At 38.4% G+C, this 20290-nt stretch overlaps 1 protein-coding gene across 1 annotated transcript in view; it reads left to right on the top strand.

Annotated features, from left to right (window-relative positions):
• Positions 1 to 415: 415 nt before the first annotated feature.
• Positions 416 to 20290, top strand: part of LOC145983128 (N-alpha-acetyltransferase 25, NatB auxiliary subunit-like) — a 50208-nt gene continuing 30333 nt past the window's right edge. The window contains exons 1-8 of the mRNA XM_083116408.1: positions 416 to 427; positions 2705 to 2843; positions 3511 to 3704; positions 4255 to 4392; positions 5972 to 6126; positions 11494 to 11750; positions 12455 to 12624; positions 13345 to 13508. Coding sequence (XP_082972534.1) covers positions 416 to 427; positions 2705 to 2843; positions 3511 to 3704; positions 4255 to 4392; positions 5972 to 6126; positions 11494 to 11750; positions 12455 to 12624; positions 13345 to 13508 — 1229 coding nt within the window. The remainder of the gene's footprint in view (positions 428 to 2704; positions 2844 to 3510; positions 3705 to 4254; positions 4393 to 5971; positions 6127 to 11493; positions 11751 to 12454; positions 12625 to 13344; positions 13509 to 20290) is intronic.

The following is a 20290-nucleotide window of genomic DNA, read 5'->3' as shown; positions in this document are numbered from 1 at the left end:
ACTTAATGTACCAAGTGATACACTACACTGAGCACAAACCTCAAGACATTGGTCCAGTTGAGAAGTAAACTGTTTGGATAAATTACTAACTGTATCGTCTAATTTTTTATCCATATCCGCAGCAAGATAAACTAGCTCATCATTCATCCTTTGATCCAGTAATTGAACTTTCTTTTCTAACTTTTCTGTTCTATCTAAGCATTCCTTACGGAACTGTGAAATATCTACCTTAATTTCTCTAAGTTCCTTATTTTGAGCTTTACTGGCTTCAATGCTTTCTTTCATCTGACTCTGCACAGCACAGATACCTTCTTTCATTTCACTTTGCACTGCAGAGATACCTTCCTTCATTTCACCTTGCACTGCAGAGATACCTTCTTTCATTTCTGCCTGCTGCGATTTGAGCATCATCACAATGTCAGCCAATGTGATCTCCTTCTCCATAATGTTAGGTATTGAAACTAATATCAGAAACAAGAATATTCACAACTCAATAACTTATTCTTTCCTATCCAATAATTGTACCATTTGAGTCCTCATAATCTAAGTTTAACAAAGTAAGTCAGTTTAATTCAAACTCAGTATCAGCACAATAGGTAGTAGCTATGGTGCTATATTGGAAAGGAAATTTAAATTTACATATACTGATAACTTTATAATTATTATATTGATAAAAATGAAAGAAAAAACTAGAAACAACAAAAATTACAATAGCATCAAATTATGCCTTTGTTTACAAGAATATTTATAAGATATCAATGCTATACATAAGAAAATATATATATATATATATATATATATATATATATATATCTTTGTTATCTCCTTCCAGGATAAAGCCAGTCTTTGTATCTACAATTCTGAGCTTCAGTTTTCGAAATTCATCATCTTCTCAAATCACCTCCAAACGTAGAACATATAAGTGTCACTCTATGCGACCTTCCTCCAAGCACTCATTTGAGGAACCGTAACATTCACAAGCCAGCCCCTTAAGCAAGATGAAAACAGATACTTATTCACTGCTTCCAATTCAACATGGCCTCTATTATACATATCAGTGTCATTCCACAACTTTCGAATTTTTATCATATTATATCATGATCGAAGTTCATTCAAATCACAAAAGGCTTCTATGTAACTTTAGCATCCAAGTTATTATCACATTGCCAAGTTTAATGCTTTAAAAGCAACAATTATTGTACAAATATATCCCCATTCCATAATGCTAAATTTGTACTTATCTTTGTTCCATCTTGAGCTCTCCCCAAGTCACAGACAACTCGTCTCAGAGCAACTAATTCAAGCCAAATCTTTTAGTATGTGCAATCTTCAATTGTTTTTGTTTTATATTTTTGTCCATAAGTGCTTAACAGCTTGAATGTTTGTGTTGTAAATGTACATATTTGCTCTGTTACAGCTATTTTACTATGTATATTACAATATACTTATCTAATGATTACAATTACCATTTTTTTGAATGTTGATACAAAATACCAAGTATGACATCATATTATACATTGAACAATTTTAAAGAGTTGACCTTTGTATATACACCTTGAAGCCAATGCAAATGTACACAATTTGAATAAATTTAATTATAAATTTGAATATATCATATCTTTGTTGTCTGAAAGAACACACGTGATTGAAGATATTTGTTTTTCATATTGCCAGTCAAATATAACTGCTATGACTAACTTATTATAAATATTGCACAAATGTAGAACTTTGAACTTAGCCTAACCTTTTTGAAATGTTGTTATGACAATGTATTATTTATATTGTCATAGAAGTCATTCATGAAGGAAAAATGAACCATAAGTTTAGAGTGAACTACCTCTCTTCACGTAACCACCAAACAGGTATCTTTAGATACAAAGTGAAGTAAGTTTTGCAATTTAAAGTTTTTCATTTTGTGAGAAATTGTGTCGTGAAACTTTGGTTACGGAAAATAAGGCAATCAAACCTAATGATTAGGGAAAGGATTTCAAGGTGCAACTATGGTTGGGAAAGGGGAAAAAAGGTTCTGAAAATGTTTTCATGAAGGGGCTGATAAAATGCCTTTATTCAGGTCAAAATATTCTTTATTAAACACTGTAGCAAATAATATAATTAGTTACATACGTAGTTGCATAAAGTAACCAGAATTTACTGCTATTTGCTCTTTTCCTGCACCTTCTGTGTATAATGCACGCAGACCACATAGAGAACTGTAGTTGTGCTGAATGGGAGACTATTTGATTTTATGTAGCTTCTCAAGACAAGTGAAAATTGTACATTTTTTTGTCCAATTTTTAACAAAACATGAAAGAAAAGGAAGGAAATAGGTGCTGAAGCATCAAAGAGGAGATAAAAAGGGGATAAATGTGCTAATCTCAGGAAAAGGTGCAACATAGTTGTTCATTTTACTTGATTTCATGTGCTAGAATACCTATCTCAAACGATCAGTATGAAAACAGAATCCGTTCCCTACTAATAATGATGACTTCCTCAGGAAGTACATTGAAACCTTGAGTTTACATTCCTGCATTTTATATTGCTCAAAGAAACAGTATGATAGAAAATGTTCCCATGTTTACCTTTCTGCTGCAGTGCCGGTCGCTCTGCGCATTCACTGCGAATGATTTACTTTGAGCCCTGTTAGAATTAGATATTGCAGCTGTTGTAAGTGGGAGAGATGAAAGCATTATTGTATGCTTTGTAGGTGTTGAAGGCGTTGGCTCTGCTGAGGCTGGGCAAGGAGCAGGAATGCGAGCAGATCCTGGAGGGTGTGCTGGAGGAAGTGCCTACGGATGACTCCACCTTGCAGGCAATGACCATTTGTTTGAGGGAGATCCACAAATGTGAGTGTTAACCTCTGTTTCTTCGGCAGCACACATGATATTTCATTTCTGTATTTTTTGTTAATTTGTATACACTTGAGGGCATGACATATTCAAATCACAAAACATTATATTTATGGTTACTATTTTAAACAATAATGAAAAACCCCAAAAAACTTGTTCACAGCATATCCAACTGGATACATCAGAATATCAAAATTACCAAAAAATCATGATTTTCTGAAATGTTCCATATTTTCCTTTCTTTTTCAAAATTAGGGAATGGGATTACTTTTCATCAAAATAATAGACTTTTGTCACTCTTCCCTGCAAATTGATTTTGAACTAATTTAATTTTTCTTCAATTTATTTTGTACTTCGTGGCTAGTTTGCACCTGGAAAGTTCTTGTTCGTAGATGCGCACACACGGAAGAAGCTTCCTCTGCTAAAGATTAAACATAAACTTTCCAGGATTGTATTTTCCAGAAGATATTTTTACAAGGAATGTGTAGTTTAGCTGACAAGGTCCAGGTACTATACTCATGAGTTTTCCTTGTAAACTTTCGGAAGTAGCTTAAATAATATTTTGAGTTTTCCTGTTAGCTTGCTTTTCTTGCACGATTGGAGCAGGCAAACTAACTGATGTCCCTCTGCTCCAAACAGTTTTGAAGTTTGAATCCCTTTTCAGCCGAAAAGATTTGCGACATCTACGAAGCAGCTACAAAGAAGGACCCAAGCAATGAAGAGCTGCTCACTCACCTGTTCATGGCCTACGTCCGAGTGGGAGAGTACAAGAAGCAGCATCAAACAGCTCTCTCCTTGTACAAGTTGAAGCCAAAAAACCCATACTACTTCTGGGCAGTGATGAGTGTCGTTATGCAGGTGTGTTGCTATTCATATCACTTTCATCTGATTGGTATGTTATAATCGGTTAAAAATTCAGTATGCGTTAATTATTACAGTGGGGTGTGAAATACCAACTTTTTTGTGCGAAAGTATCCGTCTTATGTACGTTAAGGTAAGGTAAAGTTCTCTGTGCACATGGAGGCACATTCAGGGGATGTGGATAGGGCCCCACACATTCTCGATCCCAGCAATTTTGGAGATGATGTAATCAGCACCATGCTCCATTGCCTTTATCCTCCAGGCTTGAGGATTTGAGGCTAGGTGAGCCCAGGTGCCACTTTATGGGGGGACAAGGCTGGTAAAATTCCGAACTTGGATCACTCACCCCGGGAATCGAACCTGTGTTTCCCGAGTGGCAGTCAGGTACCCTACCAAGTAGACCACCGTGGCTCGTCTTGCGTGAGTTACTTGGATTAAGTAAAGAGTTTATCAACTTTGTGATCAAGTGTTATAAATTTTTGGCTGTTTATTTGAATTGCTAATTAGAGGATTTGGTAATTTCGTTAACTTTTTTTCAATTTCCAAGGCATACGGAGCAGAGGAGACGTTTGCTCAGACTGTCGTCCTTCCATTGGCCGAAAGAATGGTAAAGAAATTTGTTACAGAAGAAAAAATTGAGGCAGAACAGGAAGTTCAACTGTACTTGATGATACTAGAAATGCAGGTAAGGGTGAGTGGGAGGGACTCTGAGGAAAACATTTTATTCCTAATGATTCTTTGCATGCCTACGTTGCCAGTCTTCATTTGTGTTCTTTCTGTTGTACAAAGTTCAAGGCCCGTGAATGCATGAAAGGTGCCTAATCTTTAAGCTTGACTGGATTACTGAGACAGCAGCTGGGATTACATCATAGCACCATTGCATGACAAGTAAGAAGGAAAAATTCAAATTTTCAGGGCAGCATCTTCAGTACAGTAAGCGAGTTGGTAGAAAAGAAAAGCGAGAGTTCGACCTCCAAAGTTGAACAGAGTTGATTATCAGTCGAAGATGATCTTTTCTCAGGGTGGCTACTCACCGGGAATTCCTTCAATTCTGGTAATTCTGCGTGAATTATTGGCTCCGGGAATTATGCGCGAGTTCTGCATGAATTTTTCTCCGTAGGCATGAAAAACTGCAACTTTTGTTAATCCAAATTCCATTCAATTTAAATATATTTTTTAAATGGCTTGAGGAAAGTTTTTCACCGTTTAACTTTTATTCTTATCGAGAAGGAAATGAAAACTGCATGGAAAATAAAACAGAATTATCTGTCTGTTTAGTTTGCTTTGTTAGTGTCCTTTGCAGAGCAATCTATCTGGCAGACGGAAGAATATTGCAAGATATCTTAAAGTTAAATTTGAATTTGAAATTTTATCATAGATTAATATATCCCGTAACGTTTGTGACTTGTGTTTGTACATGGTTTTTGAGTCTGGGTATGTGAAATGGTAAATGTAAACTCCGCATCTTAAATTAAATATTTTAAATCTTGTATGTACCATTTAATTGAATTAGAATTTTTGTATACATTTGAATCGCAAAAATCATTTATATTGTAAATATGTGTGTTTGAATTTTTGGGAAGTTCGCCTTGAGAACCGTGAATTTTATCGTGGTTTTAGAGTTGTCACCCTGTTTCCATACTGATCCGTTGGTGGATGGGACGAGGCATGGAAGCAGTCACTGAAAGGGATAATGTTGTTGTTGGTGTGGGTGGCAACAGTGAAGCCCAGGTTGGGTGGGGGAGCAGTAGTCGTTGATCCCGAGGTTAAGAGCTGTGATGCTGTTTGTGGTGTGCCGGGTTCTTTTGGGGTGGAAGGCAGATTTACCATTGTCATCTGGATCTGGAGGCGAGTGCACATAAATGTGTTTGGCTGTTCTATTTTTTACAGGAAAAAAGTAAATTCCAATAACCACTTTGGTGCAGGAGGAAAAATTGGTGACACCACCATGGCAAGGAACGTGTTAACTGGAAACCAGTTGCCAGCCAAACATACATTTTTAAACAATATTTACGTGTTTTGTATCTTTTTAACTATGAAACTAGCTCCTAGCTACATGATGTTCTGCAAGGCTTGAGGTTAGGTACATGTCAATATTTGTATATTAATAATGTAGAGACGTGGCGTGAGATTTCATTTCATCTTACCCGTGACACCCACATAGAACACCCATGTCCAGGTTGACTCGAACCCAGGAACCTCATTGTAAGAAGGACGCCCTATTAAGCTGCGTCCTTTGTTAAAGTGGTGCAATCCTCTTTCAGGGTAAATACGAAGAAGCACTGGAAGTTGTGGACAGCCATCTGGGGGAGAAGCTGGTTTCCTGTCTGTTGGTGTCCTTGAAGAAAGCCAATTTGTTGATGAAGTTGAGTAGGTGGAGGGAGACCAATAAGATCTATAAACAGTTGCTCAGGGAAAAGTAAGTATTGCCTGCATATTGTTAGTTTTACGATTCAAAATTTTTGTGATAAATATCTTGATGCCATGAACTGGTATTGTAGAAATTCAATAAATACTGCAAACATTCATTTAATTTATTTATCTCATCAAATAATACATGGGTTTATAACGGTACTAGAATTCGTACCATTATAGACAAATAATGTAAAATGCTTGACACTCTTATTTGAGGTGATCTTATTCTTCTAAAGAAATTAAAATAGTAAATTTTAAATTTTTTTACATTGTGGACTAGGAGTACACTTCTGATCTTCAAGTGTTTATTAATATATGTAAGATTGGCAATGTATTTTTGGTCATATTGGTTCATCCATGTACTTGTAAATAATATAACTCAGATTTTAAAGATGAAAATTGTTTTTTCCTATGAATTGCACCTAAACATGAGCAGACAGCACGTGCTGCAATTTTACTTTATTCTCATGTAAGAAAGGGATAAAGGTATAGTCAATTTTGCATGTGGATTTTGTAAAGTTGTTACCTTCTGAGTTGTCGAAGGTTGATTAGAATGTGACGTTAGTAGCACTTGATAATTAATGGTATATGTGATTATGAAATTTTCATGCATTATAGTTGAGGGTAGTGCATTCTTATGTATTCTATTAAATCACACAGTTGCGTGACCACTATACTTTATCTGCTACACGTCTATGCATTCGTCCGACGATCATATTAGATAATTGAGACTCATATTGGGTCACATAATGTGTTTCACTGGGTAATACAGTTGAGACATCAGTAGAGTTTCCATAGTACTAGAATATTGTGACTCAGATAGTCCATGAGATCGTCTTAATATCTAGATTATGAGACTCATGTGCATCTACCGATGGTAAGTGCACGATGATGATGTTTAATATATCGTCGTAATATATTAGATTTATGAGACTCAGTATGTCTCAACATGTTGATATGTTGTAATAGGTTCACTAATATTAAAATTAAAGATCAGTGTTTTCGGAGACGCCAAATTATAAATTGCTGAAAGTAGCACTGCAGTATTTTAATGAATATGTTCCAAAAATTTAATGTCATCCAATTTATACATTTGCAATAGAGGATGACTTCATTGTATGTGGATTGGTAGAATGCACACATACACAATCTCCTCCTTACAGGAGAGTAGGGTTAAGGGATGCCTGAGGGATTCAAATTCTTTGGTACAAAATTTTTCTAATTGTGCATTTAACTTCAGGCAAAATTATTTTTAAACATGATAGTGCAATCCCTCAGATACCAGTGCTTGAAAATTGTAACTATTAAAAGTTGTTCAAGATATATTGGCAAGGGCAATGTGGAACTTTGAGGAGAGGCTCCAGATGTGTGTACAGCAACAATGGCGTCATCTTTCCCACATCATCTTCCATACTTAAATCATCACTGTATCCCCCTTGCATCCCCCGGTGTCTACAAGACCACATGCCAATGCCACAACACCTACATTGGCAGAACCATCCGCACCGTCCAAGAACGAATTAACGAACATGTAAAAGATTCCAAAAACGACACACCTAAATCAGGCCTCTCCCAACACCTCCACTCCACTAACCACACCATCTCCTCCATATCCATACTTCACCCAACCGGCTCTGTCATAGAAAACACCATCAAAGAAACCCATGCTATCATCCAGCAAAAACCAGCACTAAACCTGGACAATGGACAAGCACACCCAACTTGGCACCCTGTCCTCAGAAAGATCCCCGACCTGACAAAGAAAAGAGGCTATGCACATACTCGACCCCCCTCCAGCCACGCGGGGAACAGGAACGGCACATTACCGAGCAACATGGCCCAGCCCCCCAACCCCCAACTGACAACGCCACCGGACAACAGGAAGCAGACGACGCAAACCAAGATGCGCGCGCCAGTGCTGCCGAACGGGAAAAATCGCAACCACCGCCGCCCGGGAACAAACAATGTACTGACGCGGTACCACCTCCGCTTCAAACGCCGTACCCTTTTGTGAATGAAGACAGTGGATCTTCGAAATTGATAGGATTGAACCATTAAATTGTGCAACGCGGAATTGCGAAATCTTTTAAATTTCACGTAAGTAATTTTAAACCGCGTCTACCGCAACCACCATGAATTCTACACCTTTCATACGGAAGGAAATGCGGGAATACGAGCGTAACATCAGGAAAATACAAACCCGACAAGCGGATATTGCTTTCCTCAAGGCGTGCAGGAACAGTAAAGTGACCCCGAAATTCCTCAAGTGGAAAACACCCGCCACCAGCTATAGTGTTAAGAAGGTTGTGTTCAATGCCGAAAAACGGGCAATGAGTGCAGTGATCAGTGATAAATATCGTGAAATAGCATCACTTCAAAAAACATGTGCTTCCCTCCGTGATTACATACAACCGAGAATCAACCCCGACGACTGGAAAAAAGCCCAGCAAAACATCGACTTCATGCTAAAAACGTCGCAAAACAAGAAAACAGCGACCCTAACACAGAAACTGCAAACCCTTGGTGCCCAACCTCCGGCCCTCACCCCCACACCAGTGAACCCCAACACCCCCGCCAGCACCATAATCAACCTCACCAACCTCACCGTGCCGACAAAATTCCACTCCCTCCTCCAACACGGCCTCAAATTCAACCTCCTAAATGACTCCCCCCCCCTCCCTAGACTTAATCTGCTCTGCCGAAAAAACAGCATTTGCAACGAAAACTAACCAAGATGCCGAGTGTGTACGCCTTACCTGTGCTTCCATCATCCTCCGCCAACACGCCCAACCTACTAGCAAACATAAACCCACAGTGCACAATAAACTAAGGAACACAACACAGGAATTCCGAAAGTGGCTACAGGACAACAAATGTTGGTGCATAAAATCGGACAAGGGTAACCAATACGTCATAATGGGAAAAGGCCAATACAGTGACAAAATGCAAGCAAAACTAAACTCTGACGGGTACAAAAAGCTGAAACGTGACCCCACAAGCAGATACAATACAGCCATCCGCCGAGCCATAGATAACTGTGCCCTCCTTCAAGATAGTGAAAAGAAGAAACTAAGGAACACCCACCCCAGCCTTCCCTGTGCATATGGCATACCAAAAACTCACAAACCAGGAACCCCCTTGAGAATCATAGTGGCTGGCTTCAATCAACCAAGTGTCCACCTAACCAAATGGCTCCTCCAGAAACTGACCGCCCACAATGACCAACTCACCTACTGCCTAAAAAACAGCCTCGGGGCAAAAGAATTTGTCACCCTTTTGTCAAAGCCGACAACTGCAAACTAGCCAGCATAGACGTAGTGGACATGTACTCCTCCATCCCGATCAGCCTTGCACTTGACTCCACCAGAACTTGGCTACTCAGCAATAACACGCCTCCATTTGTAACTGATGAAATCTGCAACCTTCTACAAGCCTGCCTTACCCACAACTATTTCCAGTTCGAGGACAGTTTCTTCCACCAGACAGGGGGCCTAGCGATGGGCAACCCCCTTTCTGCACCCCTATCCAACATAGTGCTGCATGTGGCCGAGAAGTCAATTCTCACCCAACCAGAGTTTGCTCATATAAGATACAAAAGATATGCTGATGACACCATAGTCATTTACAAACAGGAAGAGGACCTAACCCTTCTCCTAACTGCCCTCAATAACATACATCCCAACATAAACTTCACCGTTGAAAGGGAACAAAATGGCCGCCTCAACTTTCTCGACCTCAGCATCCGACGACTCCAAGACAAGTTCGTCACATCCGTATACAGGAAACCAGGTTCGGGCACCCAGTATATCCATGCAAAATCCAACCACCCACCAAAACAGAAAGCTGGAGTATGGATGAACTTTTACAGAAGAGCCTTCACACACAGCTGCACAGAAGATGACCTGCAAGATGAAATAGCGTGCGTAACGGAAATAGGCCTAAACAACGGTTACACCGAGCGCCAACTATCCATGTGGTGCGCAAAAACAGAAACCCAGTTCAGACATCCAAGAAACAGAGATAACCCGAACCAAAATCCTAAACCCAAATGGATCGCCTTCCCATACCACCCCACCACATCTGGAAAATTTGCCAAGGCCCTCAAACCCTTCAACATCCGAGTAGCACACAAACCCATATCCCAAATCGGAAGAGCACTACCCAACTTCAAGAGATACTACCTACCCAAACTTGCATCCCCCGGTGTCTACAAGACCACATGCCAATGCCACAACACCTACATTGGCAGAACCATCCGCACCGTCCAAGAACGAATTAACGAACATGTAAAAGATTCCAAAAACGACACACCTAAATCAGGCCTCTCCCAACACCTCCACTCCACTAACCACACCATCTCCTCCATATCCATACTTCACCCAACCGGCTCTGTCATAGAAAACACCATCAAAGAAACCCATGCTATCATCCAGCAGAAACCAGCACTAAACCTGGACAATGGACAAGCACACCCAACTTGGCACCCTGTCCTCAGAAAGATCCCCGACCTGACAAAGAAAAGAGGCTATGCACATACTCGACCCCCCTCCAGCCACGCGGGGAACAGGAACGGCACATTACCGAGCAACATGGCCCAGCCCCCCAACCCCCAACTGACAACGCCACCGGACAACAGGAAGCAGACGACGCAAACCAAGATGCGCGCGCCAGTGCTGCCGAACGGGAAAAATCGCAACCACCGCCGCCCGGGAACAAACAATGTACTGACGCGGTACCACCTCCGCTTCAAACGCCGTACCCTTTTGTGAATGAAGACAGTGGATCTTCGAAATTGATAGGATTGAACCATTAAATTGTGCAACGCGGAATTGCGAAATCTTTTAAATTTCACGTAAGTAATCACTGTATACTTATCCGAACTGCAATTCTTACCGATGGTTTTGGTACTAATAAAAAAGTTTGTATCTTGAAAATCAATGACGTTACACTTATTCCAAAAACATGTATTCTTTTGCACCACCTTGTATTGTAGGGTGGTTATTCCACTCCAATTATAAGCAACCAATTTACCAAAGTTTTGCTTCAAAATATTTAGGAATTACAACAGAATACAAAGAAGCCTGTTGTGTAATGACAAAATACAGTTCTTCACACAATATTTGTACAAATTGAATGAAAACTTTGGATTTTGCATAATTTGCAGGATAATTAAGTTTGTGCAAAAATACTACGCAGCATCTTTGCTGCACCCCCCCAAGGAAAGATCAGACTGCTGGAGAAGTATTGACTGGTATTGGTAAATAATATCCAACTTCTCACCTCAGCCGTAATGGTCTGTTTTTTGCACATAAGAACCACATAATGTTTGTGTGTTAAATGTCAGTTTCTGAATTGAAGCTTTTGCTTCCAGCATGGACAGGTGGTCCTATTTCATGGACTACTTGACAGCAGTGTTTAAGTTATACGACTCAAATGACGTGAAGGACGAGGCAAGCGAAGACCCATGGCAGAGGATAGACTGCACTCCAGGCATGGCAAAGGAATTCCTTGGATTGCTCCTGCAGGACAGCCAGTCAAAGTTCCGGCTGGAGCGAGCTCCTTACATTGCTCACCTGGAGCTCTACAGGAGGCTCCATGAGAGGAACGAGAACCCTGAGGAAGTAGTAGGTAGGTGCAGGGTCACCCACTGCAAACATTCTTAGTTTCCTGTGAAAATGGAAGAATCTGTTCTTCATTTCTAGGGAGGGAGTATTACTCTTTGTTCAGGTCACAAGTTCAAATGTAAACAGTAACAACAGGACAGATTAATATTTTACTGATTTGATACATGTAGTGCAAAGTTCTGCCATTTTTTATAATTTTTATGGATGATCTCCATGCCCTACTTTCTAAAAAAAAAAGTAAATGTCGAAATATGCAACTTGTTTGTATTGCAACCACTTGGAAGAAACATTTATTAAGAAGGTCAATGATCTGTTCAAGTTCTTCGAAGACCATTTGGAATTTTGTATCAGATCTGTAGAATATCGCCTTTCGGTATTGATTAATTTTATGTCTGAACTTTATCGGTATCGGCCAAAATTTCCATCCCATAAATGTGTCTTCATTGCACAGTGCTATATGCACGAGAAAGTTCACCTTACCAAACATTAATTTCTAACTTTTTACTGTGCATCAGGTCATACTGGAGATATTCAAAATATCTTTGAGGGGGGAGACATAAATAAGATCTCAATTTTGTCTTTCCCTGCATTGAAGATTCATGGTTTCTATGTGTTCCTTATTCTTTTGTCCTTTTGATGCTCAAATGTTGGTTAATTAACATATGTGTGTCTTTGGGTGACTTCATGTTGTATGAAATATTTCCTCAGGTGATATCGTGGAGTTGCTGATGATGTACTTCAGAAACTTCTCGGAGAAGCCCTGCTGTTTTTCAGACCTCAAAATGTTCTTGCACCTTCTTCCTGAATGCAAAAGGAACACGTTTTTGGATCTAGCCAAGGATGTTGTTTCTCTGGAAGAAGGAGAATATCCAGAGTCTGTGAGTGTACTTATTGTTTCATTTTGTTTGTTTTGGAGGAGGCTAAGTGAAATTTTGTCATCTACTCTCATCTTCTTTTCATTATTACATAGAAAAAGCAAAACATTTCAGCAAAAACTGGTAGTTGAGGAATAATACACATTCATAAGTTACATATAATAATTTTTGGAGGAAGAAAATTGAAATTTCAAAATGCATTTGTTAAAATAGTAGCAATAAATATATCATTGTGTCATCTGTAGTTTCCAATAAATGACATGTTAATTGCTGCCATGTGGTGGTGATGACATTTGAAACCAACCATCCTTTAAAGGTTTTCTTAAAAAAGTAGATAAGGGATTTTATTCCCTTGCATTTAACAATAGGTAAAGGTTAGGTATGTGCTATGAGAATGATTTTTTTTCCTTCATGTATTAGTTATAGATTTTAAATCAAGTTTGGGATTTTAGACACCATAATGACATTTTATGTAATGCTTTGCTTCTGAAATTTTGATACTTTGTTCATCATAAATGTGTGTTCCTATTCATACACTTCACGGTGCAACAGAATTTCACACTTGTTTTCAATCTTAATTTGAAATGACTGAAATGAAAGTGTTTGTACAAAGCTTTATTGTTTTTATCCTATTGTGCTACTTCCGAGTGTTAATTTGGAATGCTTTGACTTTAAATTTAAAGGTTTAATATGTTGCAAATAATTTAGACAATTATTTTGAAGGTGAAACACATGCAGCAGCACATAAACCTCACACAACTGAGTAGGTTTCTAGGAGTCCATAACAGCCTGTCTCCTGAGCAGAAGTTATTGTTGTCCAATCAGCTCCTGAGCCATTACGATGATGGCATTAAGTTTGGGTTGGATCTTTTACCCACGGATTATCAGTAAGTATGTTTGTTTCTATTTTGCTCTTTTAGAGTATTAATCAGCAAAGCTGGAAAAAAAGTTATTGCTCTGGGCCAAATGTGTCTAAGGCAAGGCATTATTTTTTTTTCTTTACTCTGCTGTTTGGGCCTAACTAAAATAATGTAACATCAGTTTGCATATTTCTGAAAGTTTAGTAGACCATGGCTTGAATACTCCAGAGTTGCTGCAAATGCACCAACCCATGTCAGTTCTTGAACACAGGTCACTGCAGAATGTATTAACCATGTCTATTTCAGGAAAATTCCAAGATAGTAGCAGCATATTTCAGTTTATTTAGCTATTTGTTGTAGAGCCACAAGTATGTGCAAAATATTATACCACTTACATCAAGAATGCTTTACTAGTCTTAAATAGATTTTCCTGGTCACATAACAGAATACACAAAACACATGCAAAGTTCATGACTTGATGCCTGCTGTCAGGGGAGATCGTGCGTGATAAACAAACAGCAAGACTTGAGACATACTTTCTGTTTCAAGGTTTACTTTTCATTGGTCCATGTAACAAAAGGGTGAAAATATAGATAAAGGATTTTAGTTTAAGGGTAACTCTGTCAATAAACATAATAGATATTCGTGTCAAACTTTTCCATAGTTTTGCTATCTCCACCTGTTTTCTTGTTGAGCCAGTTGAATCCTGCACAGAACTTTGTTGTTTATAGTCAAATAAGACTCTTGTTTTTACAGCTTGCAAAGCTTGTATATGGCTTAACTTAATGGCTTAACTTAGTTACGTGAAATTTAGAAGATTTCACACTCCCGCATTGCACAATCCTATTAATTTCGAAGATCCACTGTCTTCATTCACCGGATTTTGAAGCGGAGATGGTACCGCGTCACTGCATTGTTTGTTCCCGGGCAGTACCTACCTCCGCTTCAAACGCCATACCCTTTTGTGAATGAAGACAGTGGATCTTCAAAATTAATAGGATTGAACCATTAAATTGTGCAATGCGGAAGTGCGAAATCTTCTAAATTTCACGTAAGTAATTTTAAACCACGTTTACCGCAACCATCATGAATTAATGGCTTAAGTAAGGTAGCATTAGATACCCATTACAAATTACCCTGGCACTATTAGAGCTACAAAAATGAAATGTTGTTGTACTGTGAAACTTATAAATACCACCTTATCTGCTTGCCCATGTGAGTCCATTTTGCCAGCTAAGATGATGTATGCTGGTGCATCTCAAGTTAAACATGGTATAAAAGTATCTGCAGCAATTATATTCGAAAGGATGTTTTTCATATTCCTGTGACCTTTTTTATATTCGGTTGATTCATAAGTTTGTAGCTTTTTTTTCACCATGGCAAAAGTATTTTTATTTGATAGTAATTTGAGATGAATAAAAGACATAAATTAGTCAGTAACATATTTTCCTTCATTGTCTATGGCTGTCTACCAACGCTGGAGCAGTTTTTCAATTCAACTCCTGAAGAAATTAGCTTATTTTGGGTTAAAAGCATCGTCAAACCAAGTTTGAAGAGCATTTTCGTCACCAAAGGAGCTTCCTTGAAGATTGATGGATTGAGAGCTGAAAAGGTAGCAATCTGAGGGTGCAAGATCGGGGGAGTAAGGAGGATGTGTAATAACTACCCAACCAAGCTCGTGGATAGCAGCTTTTGTCATGTTAGCGGAGTGTGGGTGTCGCAGCACTTGATTCTGTCTGCCTGGCCTACTCATTCATTTGGTTGTTTCATTTAAAGCGTGCGGTATCCTGAACCTTATCCATGGAATGCAAATGTCTCACGATGGTTGAATGGTCACAGTTCATCACATTTGCTAATTCTCGAGTCAACTGATGTGGATCCTTATGGATTAAAGCATTTAAACTGTGTTCATTAAAGCCCGATGGTCTTCTTGAATGTGGAGAAAGGCTTAAGTCAAAATGTCCTCTTTGTAATGACAAAACCATTTTCTTGCCCTGCTTTCCCCATTGACATTCTCCCTGTACAAGGGACAAATGTTTCGAGCCGCTTCTGCTGCCTTTGCTCCTATGTTAAACTCAGACGGACAGAAGAATATGTTGGAAATGTTTTTCCCCCCACTGGACACTTATTGTTCTGTAGTCCCTCTTCAAATTGGTAAAATTCAATGCTTATTCACAAGCTCATTACTGCCACTCCAATTGATTAACATCAAATGATAAACAAACTCCTAACACCGCAGTGTTGCCATACCAAACACAATCACTACAAACTTATGAACCAACCTAATAGTTATTTTAAAAAAAATAGTGTTATTTGGTAATATGCAAACATTTAAGAATAACAGAAATTAATTTTGTTCCTTTATTAAGGAGATATCACACCAATGTGACATTGTGACACATGTCAATCGACTGCACATTTGTGCAGTGTGAAATCTTGCTATTGGTTGTTTTTTTTTCCTCAAGAGATGTTTCTTGTGTCACTTGTCATTTTCGTGTGAAAGCTCCTTAACATGTATTTACCTTGCAGATTGCAATGATACAATAGAAGGATAATATTTATTTTCTAGTATATTCAACTGTGTATAGTTTTATACTATTTATACAGGATGTCTACCAAATAACAAATCCTAAATTCTTGACTTTTCTTTCCTTTTTCTTGACCTTTCTTTTCCTTTTTTTTAAACATTTATTTAATCATCCTGTACCTAGGTGTAGTTGGAAATTAAGAGAATATATATTTTTATTCAATGAAAGACCCCTACTACAAGCCTGGTTAAGATGAAAACTGAAGCTGTACTTTAACAAGAGGTTTAGAGTTGCTTTAACCCTCATGGCATCACTGAGTGCCGCCTATTTAAAAGTTTTGAATTATTTTCCTTACCAGCACAACGAACAGAGGTGTTTGCATCTTATGTCTAGTGTTCTTTCAGTTGCTTACTCGCCTCTGAAGAGACCGGTTCTCCTTAGGTGGCACTCGGTACCACACGGAGGAAGGTTTCCTACCTTAAGTAATAGTTTTAGTACACCAGCCATGAATTTAACGGCAAATTAGAAGAATAAAACTATAATACGTTGTTTGGAATGCAAATTATTTGTATGCAGAAACTATTTCAGTATCCATACGAAATGTCAGGTTTGTCAAAATAACAATATTGAAATGTGACAACATTTGCAGGGTTCCCACACACCTGGAAATCTCAGGGAGTTTGAAAAAAGTAAAATCTCAGGGAAAATCACCTAATTGATCAAGGAGTCACATTGAAGTACATCTGAAAGACTATAATATGCTCCTACCTGTTGATTTTCTTCACACAAGCTGCTTGAAGACATAAGCTTGTAACATATGTTTATTTTCCATTACAGATTAATTGATATTGTGTCCATTTGTAAATTTCTGTTTCTCAGAAGTGTGAAAATATTTGTTCTATGTTTGGAATGTTGTTTTGTGCATTGCAATACAGTTGGAAAAGGTGTCAACTCAGACAAATATCTGTAACCGTAGTCCTCAATTCTGTGTGCACAGTTTGATTTCAGAAAGTTAACTGATATGAAGTATTTCCCAGTACTGATAAACAACTGAAATAAAATTGACTGATTCTGATAACTGAGTCAATGCAAAATTGCAAATGATTCTTGCAGAACATTCATTCACCTTCTCAGTTAATGTATGTAACCAAGTGATTCAATATAATTTACTTTAATAATGAACTGCTTATTTAGACATTTACTTCACATCACCATGACATACAAATTGTGTTCTTTTACACATAAAAGTAATAAAAAATGTCTAAAATTATCAGTAATCTTACCGACACACAGATATACCCATACCAATAGAGTAACAATTAGTTTGTAGGTAGTCACGTAGGTATCAAGGGAACAAAGGAGCCTATGCTACTGCTGAATGCTGATGCAGGTGGCAGGCATCCTTCTCGTCCACCCCATTTTTGTTCTCTTCTCTCGCTGAGAATAAGTCATCTTAACTCTGCTTCGAATCTGACACATCCGTCTCACACGTTGCCATTTGCTGCAAGGGCTGGACCCTCCGCTGTGCCATACCTGTAATGTTGTATTAAGTGTTCAGCACATTCCTCTCGCATGTGCTGATTTTAATATCCCCTGACAAAGTTTTAATCTTCCCAACGATTTATCATCCATCCATGTTGGGAGATGATGACAGTGTTTTATCTTTTTTGAGAAGAACTGGCCTTTTACACTGTTTCTAAGGAAGTTTTTAGACTATCCTTGCCTTTTTTTAAATTTTGTGTTTGTCCCTTGACAACTTGCATTTGTAACCTTTCTTTACACCCCTTTCTGAATTTTCAAGATAAGGGGATTTTACCTCTATACTTAGAAGGGTGCAAAATTGCTACAAAGGCCAAAGCACTCAAAAATTTTAAATCAATCAATCATCTAGTCCATCTCATCTCTAAGAAGAATAATAATAATGACAAGGTGGTGATGATATGGCTATGAGGGGAAATGGAGGCTATTGTAAAAAAAAAAAAAAATAAACGATACTACACTGTGTATTGACTACTATGAAAAAAAATTGAAGATTCTGGAAAACTCAGGGAAAATACATTTCAAGTTCACATGGGAACCCTGCATTTGTTTCCTTTTATTTGAGTCAGTATGTCTTATTTTATGTATATCTCATATAAAATATTAAGATTTTAACATTTTAAAAATATTTTGTAAGTTTCTTCGAGTTGTGTTTTGTGCATTTGATTGCTTGTTCTGTCAGTCTGTTAGATTTTGACTGAGAATTTAGAAAAAAAATAGTTCCTTTCTAAAGGTATATAAGTTATAGGGTTTCAATTAGTTTTGAAAAATATGTTGAAATTACATTGAAAATTTTGTAAATGGTTAGTTCATTTTTTAGTTCCTCTATTATATGGCAAAGTTTTAATTATTATTAGAATAATATTTTGGTTCATTTGCTTCAAGAGTTGTAATTTCATGAGATACTTCCCTCTCATATACCATATTTACGTGTGTATAATGCGCACTCTGGTTTTTGATAGGGAAAGTGACAAACAATTATATCTCGTATATAATGCACAGTACAATTCAGGTTCAAGAAATGGCTTTCTTAGTTGTAGGTCATAAAGCTGTTGCTATGCCGATCAACAGAGAATGACATCATTCCTATTCAGTGAGTCGCCTGTTGCTATGTGGACCAAGAGCAGAACATTACATTACAAAGTGAAAAATTATGGCACATCTTTATCTTTTCTTTCATACAAAGTACTATAAAAATCAGAACATTCCTACATTTTGTAATGAGCTTATTTCAACCACATTGCACGTGAGTGTCACCATCTTGTTGCCATATACAGAAACTGCAGAATTCAAGCTTTACATCGTTATACAGGGTGCGGCACTTAAAACCAGCCCGTCCCTTCATAAGATATCATTAGATGAACAATTTGAATGATTAAGTGAAATTCAAACAAAAGCAATACACCAAATTAAATTTAATGTTGTGTGTTAAGATTTCTCACCTTCACAATAGATGCTGAAAGTGTCCTCCACCCACTTCAACACACGTCTGAGCACGTTTCAGGAGATTCATGTACACCTTTGTTAATTCTTGAGTGGTGATGCTGTTCATGACATTCTGGATGGAGGTCTTGAGTTCTTCAATTGTGTGTGGATTTGTTTCGAATACTTTCCCCTTTAACATTCCCCACAAGTAAAAGTCACAAGTTAACAAGTCGGGTGACCGAGGAGGCCACAGGCCTTTGCTAATTGTCCTCTCTGGAGTAAACATTTCATTCACACGGGATAGTGAAGCATTTGATGTGTGGCTTGTTGATCCGTCCTGCTGAAAGTAACAGAACTGACGCTCCTCTTCTGTCAATTGTTCATAAAACTCTTCCAGAATTCCCAAATACACGTTACTGTCTACTGTGGTTTCAAAAAATATGGGCCCCATAACGCGTTGTGCAGAAATGGCACACCAAACACCAATCTTTTCGTCATGCAATGGCTGCTCGTGCATTACGTGTGGATTCTGTGATGACCAATAGAGATTGTTTTGGGAATTTACGTATCCCGACAGGTGAAACCACGCCTCGTCACTCATGATGAGCATCAATGGATCCAAAACACCACTGGCAACATTCGTCAATAGCCATGAACAAAAATCCACCCTCTTCCCCGGGTCAAGCTCCCTCAGTTGTTGCACTACACTTATCCGGTAAGGTTTTAACTTCAGCGCCCTTAACACACGTCGACAACTTCGCTCACTAGCTGGAACCTGTTGACTTAATTTCCTCGTTGATTTACGAGGACTTCTCGCCATTATGTTCTGCACCTGCCTCCGTAATTCAGGTGTGCAGACAGATGGACGTCTGTCCCTGGGAGCATTTGCAACAGATCCTGTACGCCTCCATTTCCCAATCAAATCCTGTATTGTGCGTTTTGCTGGGACAGGACGTCCTGGAAATTTCTCCTGAAACAACTTTCTTGTTTGCACAAAGGATCCGGTGTGCACAAAAGCTTCAACAATTGCAACACGCTCAGGAATCAAATATGGCATTATCACGGCTTCACCCAACAAGGCCTGATTCTCAACTGCTTTCACTCGACCACGGGTTCACAAGCCACCTGTTGGTGAGAAACAGAATTAGTAACTCATGCAATGCCATCTTGTGTTGACATGTTCATTTAGATGTTTTACATGTTCATTAGCAAAGCAATTACAGCGGGCTGGTTTTACGTGCCGCACCCTGTATAACATGATAGGGTTCCATAAACATTAAAAAATTATTCTATGCATAATACGCACCACACTTTTTG

Source organism: Lepisma saccharinum, unplaced genomic scaffold, assembly GCF_977018435.1.
Source record: "Lepisma saccharinum unplaced genomic scaffold, izLepSacc3.1 HAP1_SCAFFOLD_680, whole genome shotgun sequence".
Classification (NCBI taxonomy): domain Eukaryota; kingdom Metazoa; phylum Arthropoda; class Insecta; order Zygentoma; family Lepismatidae; genus Lepisma; species Lepisma saccharinum.
This window is presented reverse-complemented; position numbering and strand designations above follow the sequence as displayed.